At 45.8% G+C, this 10,000-nt stretch overlaps 1 protein-coding gene across 2 annotated transcripts in view; it reads left to right on the top strand.

Moving 5' to 3' along the window:
* Positions 1-10,000, top strand: part of LOC134083016 (cingulin) — a 39,531-nt gene that overhangs the window by 23,985 nt on the left and 5,546 nt on the right. For both annotated transcript variants that reach the window (XM_062539109.1, XM_062539110.1), the window contains exons 9-16: positions 299-447; positions 2,541-2,661; positions 3,157-3,369; positions 5,781-6,002; positions 6,715-6,963; positions 7,305-7,475; positions 9,225-9,386; positions 9,599-9,688. In XM_062539109.1, coding sequence (XP_062395093.1) covers positions 299-447; positions 2,541-2,661; positions 3,157-3,369; positions 5,781-6,002; positions 6,715-6,963; positions 7,305-7,475; positions 9,225-9,386; positions 9,599-9,688 — 1,377 coding nt within the window. The remainder of the gene's footprint in view (positions 1-298; positions 448-2,540; positions 2,662-3,156; positions 3,370-5,780; positions 6,003-6,714; positions 6,964-7,304; positions 7,476-9,224; positions 9,387-9,598; positions 9,689-10,000) is intronic.

Below are 10,000 nucleotides of genomic sequence, written 5' to 3'. Positions count from 1 at the left end.
CGAGGCCGACAGTACCTTTCAATGTCAGACCCTAAATACTATTGTAGAGTATTGCTGCCCTCAGCTGGTGATAATCTGTATGGATTGCTTTGCTGTGAAACACAAGGATATACAGATCAGTGCAGATTATAGATTAGTAAATCACAAAAATACTGTATATGATTAATGCTTTGTCACTGTTCCTCTGTTTGCAACTTTTTCCTCTTCTTTCTTTCTTTCACTTTCTTTGTCCCTCTCTCTCTCCCTCTCTCCCCCTCTCCCTCTCTCCCTCTCTCCCTCTGGTTGTCCCCCTCCCCAGTCTCAGGCTGGTATCGAGGCGGAGCGGCAGCGAGTGAACAGCTCGGTGAGGTCCTTGCAGCAGCAGCTGGAGGAGAGCAGGGAGGAGGGCGAACACTGGAGGGGCCAGTTCCAGAGCAGCAGGGATGAGCTGCGCTCCACCAAGCAAGAGTGAGTGTGTGACACACACACACACACACACACACACACACACACACACACACACACACACACACACACACACACACACACACACACACACTCTCTCTGGAGGGGTCTATTCCAGAACATCAGAGATGAGCTGTGCTCCACCAAACAAGAGTGAGTGTGTTAAGCTGTGGGCTCTCAGTCACCCACGCCACCTCCTGGTCACCATCCTATTGTATTGCACCTGTAGAGGGCACAAAAAAGGTCAAAGATTCTAATTAATTATTAGAATTAATTATTATATATTAATAATTATAAATGATTAATAAATAGAATAAATGCTTAAAATTGGCAATTTCAAAACATGAGATTAGTGCTTGTGTAAGAGCAAGATAGACAGACATAACACACAGAGACACATACCGGTACATACAGTACACACACACACACACGCACGTACACACAAGTCCTGTCACAGGTGGAGTGCTTTGCACACATGAGCACACATACAAAAGCACTTGACAAGTTCAGGCTCAAAGCCTCTCTACTTTGTGGGTCTTTCTGTAGCATACAGTACATACTTCTTGTAGGTTCAACATTCTTCCTGTGGATGTGTAGTCCCTTTGATATTCCTCTTTGTCGCATCTTAACCATCTTAACGCCCACTGTTCAGATTACATGACATGTGTATACTTCACACCGTGGAATCACATGAACCTCTGCAGTTATGCATTTTTCATGCCAGAGATCTCTGCACAAGAAATGATGCTTCTTGGTTATGTATAAATAATTTGCAACAATACAAGTACATGGGGACATGGGCTTCACCATGCAGCGTATGTGTAATGTAGTGTTGTCAGTGTGTGGGTGTACTATTGTGTGTATCAGCCCATAGATAGTCTATATCTATGGTAAAACCAGTGGTAGGCTTTATTTGTGTGTGTGTGTGTGTGTGTGTGTGTGTGTGTGTGTGTGTGTGTGTGTTCTTATTCACCTGTATGTTTCTTTCCATTCCTGATGCATGCTGCTCCAGCAGAGAGGAGGGCTCAAGTCCCAGCAGCAGTCCACCGTGAGGCTGAGAGAGAGAGATGGCAGTAGACTAGAGTAGACTAGACTTACAGAGGGGTGCAGTGGTCGACTCATGAGGCTAACAGGGGAGCTACATTAGGCACGTAACTGAAGCGTTCCGTTCGCGACTCGCAAAATCCATTTCAGAAGACTGGTCTATTTTTTTCGAATGTACGCCCCACTGTCGCTACTTCCATTGATCATAGTGATTATTAACTGCTGTGCAGCATACGCGTCGTGAACGTAACGCCTCAGTTACGTTCCTGGTGTAGCTCCCCTGTAATTGTCACAATGATGGCATCATTTGAGACAAACATACTGTATGACAGTGATATTGCATCATACTGGTATATGCAATGGTATTCCTATAGAGCACATATGATTGTGCCCTAGTGTGATATAAAACACTGTGCTAGTATTTAGAAAGCAATTAGAAAATACTGTTGTATGTGCATTCATGCACAGGACTTTACCATTAAGTCTTTTAAAATGGTCAACCGTTGCACCCCTCTTTCTAGTCACAGTTTCTGCGTAATTGGATCTTTATGCTCATTTTTAACATTTTAAAAACAATGATTTTACTAGAGATGACTCAAAGCAGATGCCATATGGACACTTGTTTACTCTCATAAGATAACCTGATCACTAGAGAAATCAATCTTCAAATGCAGGCCTCTATATGCAGGTTTATGTGTCTTCAGTGTCATATTTAATCCTTCAAAAAGTGGATTGCATTTTTATTGTGATTTGAACTACCCTTTTAATGTTAATGTTTTTTTGTGCTGAATATTGCAGATTCATGTATTGCAACTTTATGAAGTTAAAAAAATGAATCAACTTTATGAACTTTATGATAATTCTACTGTATGATAACACAACATTAACTGTACTGATCTCTTCTTTAATGTGATATGATGGATTATCTAACATGACCTGCTCCAATGTTATTTTGTGATTGAGGTGTGTAGTTGTGATTGGTTGTTGGCGGCGTCACAGGTGTGATTGAGACTCTTACCTGTTGGTGCTGTCTGGCTGTGTGTGTGTGGCAGGCTGCTTCAGGCTCGTCTGGAGAAGGACGAGTTTGAAGAGGAGCTCAAGGAGCTGCAGGAGAAAGTGGACTTCATGAAACAGCAAATGCCCGACCCCAAACAAGCAGATGCACTCAAAAAGGTTCTCATTCACACTTTCTCACACACACACACACACACACACACACACACACACACACACACACACACACACACACAGAGATAGATGGATAGATAGATAGATAAGATAGATACTTTATTGATCCCAAAGGGATAATAAATGTACATGCTGATGTACACTCACACTCACACACATAGATAGACACACATGCACATTCACATGAGAGTCTATCATGTGTCAATGTCAAATATCTTCTAGTCTGAAGAAGAGCCACGCGGCTCGAAACGTTACCTATCTTTAATAAAGTAAATTAAGTGAGAGCAGGTGTGCGGACCTTTTACTCTTTTGTTTTGGATCTTAACTTTTTGGCTCCTGCACCTTTATTTGGATGTGCGCACTGTTTGCAACTAAAATGTCAAATATCTTACCATATACTCACAGCTAGACATAGTAAACACAACACACATCATGTTGCTGTAACTTTTCTGACGGCCAAAATCCCGCTCTCCCTCCCAGGAGCTGGAGCGTTGCCGTGCCGACCTGAAGGAGGCGCAGGCGGAGGTGGACAAGATGAGGTCGGAGCGGGACAAGAAGCTGATGGAGGTCGTGACCCTGAAGAAGGGCCACCAGGAGCAGGAGGCCGAGCTCACCTACGAGCTGGAGCGCCTCCGGGAGCAGACGCGCCGCGACAAGGACGAGCTGGCCAAAGCACACGAGAAAGCCAAGAAGGTGTGTGTGTGTGTGTGTGTGTGTGTGTGTGTGTGTGTGTGTGTGTGTGTGTGTGTGTGTGTGTGTGTGTGTGTGTGTGTGTGTGTGTGTGTGTGTGTGTGTGTGTGTGTGTGTGTGTGTGTGTGTGTGTGTGTGTGTGTGTGTGTGTGTGTGTGTGTGTGTGTGTGTGTGTGTGTGTGTGTGTGTGTGTGTGTGTGTGTGTTTTTTAAGTATATGTTTTGGTTTTTTTTTTGCCTTTAATGTTATAGGACAGTGTAGAATGACAGGAAGTTAATGGGAGAGAGAGTCGGGGTGGCCCAGCCAGTTGCGCCACAGCTGGGACCAGTGTGTGTGTGTGTTTCTATGTGCATACTGATGAGTGTAACTTAGAAAACACACAAGTGTTTCCTGGACACTAATGGGGGTTTTCCACTGCATGGTATCAGCTCAGCTCGACTCTACTCGATTTTCGTACCGAGTGTTCGTTTTCCACTGCAACAGAGTAGCCCCATAAGCTAGCCGATTGCCATAGCAACTAGTGTTGCACGATATACCGATACTAGAAAGGTATCACGATGCCTTAACGCAAAAAACGATACGATTTCCGACGTTTTTAGAATCGATACTTTATTAAAAAATAACTTTCCGTGTCTGTGCAAGGAGCTGCTCCAACTATCAGTCTGCTCCTTGAACGCAGAGACTAGTGGGCGTGGCTAACTTTCCCCTCACACGCAGCCACAGTGTGTGCAGCAGGCTGTGAGTGAGCGATAGGGAGAGAGATGGCTACAGGTTCAGGAGCGCCTGCCGACCGTCCTCGGCTTGCTGATCAAATAGACGGGCGAACTGAAGTCTAGAGCTATTTCGCATGTGTCGACAGTGAAGGCAAGCCCACAGACACAAGAGATGTTTACAAAAGCATGCAGGCAACGTCCAACTTCGCACAGCACCTTGCGGACAGACATTCCGAACTTTACAAAGAATTCAAAGACCGAGAGGTCAGCGAAAGTGATTGAAAACACCATGATCCCCAATCGTATCCACAAACTATAGCCTAATAAACGCGTGTGGTGTATCCTGTAGGCTTATTGGAAAACTATTTTTTCAACACTGAATTTTGACGAGGTATAGCGACAGTAAGCATAGAAACCTCCTTGACGGAGGTATATTTTCATCGGGGTTTACTGTTTGTCTGTTTGCAAGATGACTCAATGTTCACGCTGATAATTGTAACTTTAGCATAACTTGCAAACGATCTATTTAACATTCAATCAGTTCTGGTAATATTTATCATGGCATGTAGTCTGCCTTTTTTTTATTTATTATTTCTTAGATATAAGCTAGCTAGGCCACCTGAAATTCTCTTAGTAGAGCCCATAGCCAGAATGTATTGAGTCCAAACGTTAATTTATTAGCCATGAACGACATTCCATTAACTCAGTAGGCTAGGCTAGACCTCATGTAGGCGTCATCAGATGGCCCCCTGAATAGCATAGCCAAGTAGTAGGCTAACTTGCTTATAATTTTAATAGCCTACGTGTAATTTGTAACAACACAACACGTGTAATTTAACAAACAATAAAAAACTACTGACTAAAAAATAATGAACGTGGGGTGACTTTATGATGAGCCCAGAATTGACCTGCACACTAGTGTATTAAATTAAACTCACATTTCTCTACACCTGGTGGAGGTTTGCGTCCAACTGAGCATATTGTCTGGATATAACTATTATAAAGAATGGTTTCTGCAAGTCAGACAATCAAACTCATGAAATATAAAGTAGGCTAACTTGTCCACTCCTTTTACAGGAAATTTTAAAGAAAAGTGGCCGGCAAATATGTTAACAAACAAGAGATTATGCTCATACTAGCTCTGGGGAATGATAATTATTATATTATTAGTGTAATTTGCTCAAAAAAACCCCGGACAGGAACAAGCTGGTTAAAGTGAAACCGAACCAGACCATTATTGATCTTTTTTCCAGATATTTTAGAATTTCACCGTGGTATCGGTTCAGTATCGACTATCGAGGTATTTATGGCAGGTATCGAATCGAAGTCATAATTTTGGTATCGTGACAACACTAATAGCAACGCTGAAGAAAACAACTGTAATGTCGTTAACGTCACCTTTTGGTACCGGCTCAGCTCGCTTGGAACCTCAACGGAGGTGATGCCAAAAATGGTACCAGGTTTCTGCTAAAGGAAAACAAAAAAAAGCGAGTCGAGTTGAGTTGATACCATGCAGTGGAAAAGCTCCATATGTTATGCTGGCATATGTCTAAAACCTGATATTCTGTGAACTTGTAGAGAATTGTGTCTAATTCAAGTCTAATGTAGTTGGCCAAAACTGTCAACCCTGTAGTTCTTACTTCCTGTTAGGCCATCTTTGATCCCTCCCCTAAGTGTAGTTATGTCCTGCCCCCCTTGCAGCTAGCTGAGCCCTCATTGGTGGAGGCGCTGCGCGTGGAGCTGAAGGATGCGCAGTCGGAGGCGGAGCAAGTGCGCGGGCGCCTGGCGGAGCGAGACGAGGAGCTGCAGACGGAGCGAGAGCGACTGCTGTCTGCGCAGACGCAGCTGCACACGCTCAGAGACCAGAGAGAGGAGCAGGAGGACGCACACACACGCCTCAGAGAGAAGCTCACACGACTTGAGGTGAATATACACACACACACACACACACACACACATATCTTTATTTCTCTTCCTTACCTCATACCTCACCTGAGGTAAATCACCAGTCATCAGCCATCCTTGTGTCTGGCCCTCATCTCACCTGAAGTCCCATCCCTATGACTGCCCTACCATTGCCAGTTGCTGTCCCCTTGCCCAGATTCCTGGCCCACGCACCCTAGCGACCCATTACTTTCCCTATGACAATTCCGAATTCCTATGGACAAATTATTCCTTACACTGGACTATTTGAACTTTCAGACACTAAATGACCTTACTGTACTGTAACTGACCCTAGGCAGATGGGTTGGGCCCTTGAGTCTTGGATCTGTCCGAGTTGTCTCCTAGGGAGTTTTTCCTCGCCCCTGTTACTCATGGGCTCTCTGAATGTTCAACACTCTGTAAAGCGCCATAAGACATATGTAATATTTATGTGCTCTATTAGAAAAATGTAGTTGAAATTGAAATATTCACACACACACACACACACACACACACACACACACACACACACACACACACACACACAAACTACGGAGACCAGAGGGTGAAGAAGAGGAAGAGAAAGCATACAGTATACACACACACGCTCAGCACTCACAGTCACAGGTCAGCATGGAGCGAGAGGACATATGCACTCCCTGAGTGTGTGTGTGTAACCAGCATCTAGCATATGTCTCTCTCTCTCTCTCAGTCCCAGCTGCAGGAGCGCGAGTGCCAGAGTTCAGAGGCCGAGCAGGAGCTCCAGCAGGAGGTGGAGAGGCTGAAGGCCCAGCTGGACGAGGCCCGGCGTGGCAGCTCCAAGCTGGGCAGGGAGCGGGAGGCGCTGACCTTCCGGCTGGAGGAGGGAGAGCGGGAGAGAGAGTCGCTGCGCAAGGAGAACGGCCTGCTGGAGGATCAGAAGAGACAGGCCGAGAAAACACTGGACAGACTCACCAAGGAGGTGTGTGTGTGTGTGTGTGTGTGTGTGTGTGTGTGTGTCTAGATCAAAGAAAGGCTTTGTAACTGTAAGTATGTCTGGTTGCAGCTTGCCCACAGCTCCCTACAAATGGGGAATTTTTTAGACAATTTTTTTTTAAAATCTAAATCAATTAGCAGCTCTTTTTGGTAAACGGCTTTGGATAAAAGCTTCCGTGACTGACTGAATATGAATGGTTGTAGTTGTAAAATCTATCCCACTAAATAGCCTATTTTTGTGTGGCAAGAGATGAATGTTGACGTGACGACAAGGCTTTGTGATAGAGAAACCACTCACCCCCCCCCCCCCCCCCCCCTCCCCTGCAGCTTGATCAGGCGTCGGCGGACGGCCGTAAGGCAGTGGAGGCGGTGCAGGTGCAGCTGGAGGAGCAGAGGGAGCGCGGCCGCCGCGAGCAGCAGGAGCACCAGAAGCTGGGCCGAGAGCGCCTGGTCGAGCTGGAGAAGGCCCAGAGTGCGCTGCGCTCCGTCCAGGACGAGGTGAGCGGGGAGATGGAGAGATAGAGAGAGGAGAGAGGAAAAAAAGGGTGGCTTATGATATGAGAGAGAGAGAGAGAGAGAGAATATGGCCTCATTGTGTATCCATTGTGTTGGTTACCTGAGGAGAGGCTTCAGTGGACCCAGTTTAACCCGGGACAACTCTGTACTGCAGATAGGGCTGGTCAGATAGTCCTGGGTTAAACCAGGGTTAAACCCAGAGTTGTCCTAAATTAAACTGGGTAAACCAGAGTTGTCCTGGGTTAAACTGGGTAAACCAGCCCCATCTCTCCTGGGTTAAACTGGGTAAACCCAGCCCCATCTGCAGTACAGAGATGTCCTGGGTTAAGCCAGGATTAAACCCAGAGTTGTCCTAAGTTAAACTGGGTAAACCAGAGTTGCCCTGGGATAAACCTGGGTTAAACTGGGTAAACAAGCCCCATCTGTCCTGGGTTAAACAGGGTAAACCAGCCCCATCTGCAGTACAGAGTTGTCCTGGGTTAAACTGGGTAAACCAGCCCCATCTGTCCTGGGTTTAACTGGGTAAACCCAGCCCCATCTGCAGCACAGAGTTGTCCTGGGTTAAACTGGGTGAACCAATACTGAGTTGTCCTGGCTTAAACTGGGTAAACCAGCCCCATCTGTCCTGGGTTAATCTGGGTAAACCCAGTTCCATCTGCAGACTATATGAGCACATGGACTAGATAGAAATAGCACTGCAAACAAGAGAGACTTTGACTTTTGTCCTTTGTGCGGATGAGAATGATAATGTGTGTCTGCGTTTTAATGTGTGGGAATTCGCTTTTTGAAAGGCCTGTTGTCAGTCTGTCAGGGCTGCAAGGCCTCATCTCCGCCGAGAGACTGAGAGGCTTGGCGTTTGATCCTGCAGTTTTAAGGCTCCTTTATGAACAGTCATAAGGAAACCAAGTAGCAATAAAAAGTAGCCCATATTAAAACCCCTGTTGGGGTGACGTGGCAGTGCAGTGGGCAGTAGAGTTACTCTAGGACCAACATTCCAACTGGAGCCCAAAGGGGAGTGGCTTGGCCCCAGATGAAGGTGAAGGGAGGGAGGGCGCTGACTCCTGACTAGGTCATCTCTTCCCCCGCCGAATCCAGTGCTTAGTTTCAGTCCAGAGCACAGAGCTCAAACACTCTCCACATGTGAAGTTTTGTCTGCACAATTAATGCTTCAAAATAGTCCATTTAGTCCAAATGACAGAGGGCGTTTGAGAGAAAGGGAGGGAGGAAAGAGGTAACAGTTAAAGTGAGCGCACACTAAAGTGAGACTCACCTGAATCCCCGTCTGGTCGTCTCTGTTTTGCTGGTGCAGAGGAGGCAGGGATACATACAGTACTGACCAACAGTCTGACCACTACAGACAGGTGCATCTCAAAACAGCTGAATATCAGGGAAAAGTCCATTGCTCTGCCCAGACAGAGATTAGAGGCTCAGGAGACTTTTTTAGGTGTTTTGACTTAATTAGATGACTAGAGCTCATCAGATCGACAGTTCTGTAATATATTTCTTATTCTAATATTTTGAGGTTCTAGATTTTCCATCAGTTGTAAACCATGATCAAGAGTATTGCCTAAAACAGCTGTGTTCAATAGTGACTTATACAAATAATGACTTGCACAGACACTAAAAACAGCATGGTGTCAAACATGAGATGTTGGAAAAGAAAAGTTATTGTTTGTATACGGTAGGCATACTTGCGTTTTTACACGAGTGTGTGTGTGTGTGTGTGCGCAGCTGTCTCGGCAGAAGAAGGAGTACATTGCGTGTAGTGAGGAGAAGGACAATGCTTTGCTGGACAGGGAGCTGCTGACCAATCGCCTGCGCCACCTGGAGGTGGAGGTAGAGAACCAACGCGGCAGCCAGAGTGACAAGGCCCGGGAGATGCGCAGCATGGAGGTACAGTACGTGTGTGTGTGTGTGTGTGTGTGTGTGTGTGTGTGTGTGTGTGTGTGTGTGTGTGTGTGCCCCTGTGTTTGTGTGTGTGTGTGTGACTGCATTTGTCAGGGTTTCCGCTCTGATTTTTCCTTGCCAGTCTGATGCCGGGAGAGAATGTATTTACTGTATGTTTGTATGTTTGTTTGATAATATATGTGTGTGTGTGTGTGTAGGATAAGTTGAAGCATTTGGAGATGGAGCTGGAGGAGGAGAAGAACACAGTGGAGCTGATGACTGATCGAATCAACAGGAGCAGAGATCAGGTTTGTTGATTACACACACACACACACACACACTCACATACAAACGCATACACATACATGCACACACACGTTAGCAGACATAAAGACCACTGGAAAACATCCCACAGAAATGATTTTAATCGTGTCACTTCAGATCAGCATGAAACCGAACAGATCAACAGAAAACACAATTTACCAAACGGTGCACTCAGTGCATGGCTTGCTGGCTCTACATTAGCTGTTGTGCGACTTTTGTCTGTTGTCTGAATGTTACTATGAAGTGTGCTTCTCTCTCTCTCTCTCTCTCCCCTACACACACACACACACACACAC

This window comes from Sardina pilchardus, chromosome 6 (genome assembly GCF_963854185.1).
Source record: "Sardina pilchardus chromosome 6, fSarPil1.1, whole genome shotgun sequence".
Taxonomy (NCBI): domain Eukaryota; kingdom Metazoa; phylum Chordata; class Actinopteri; order Clupeiformes; family Clupeidae; genus Sardina; species Sardina pilchardus.
This window is presented reverse-complemented; position numbering and strand designations above follow the sequence as displayed.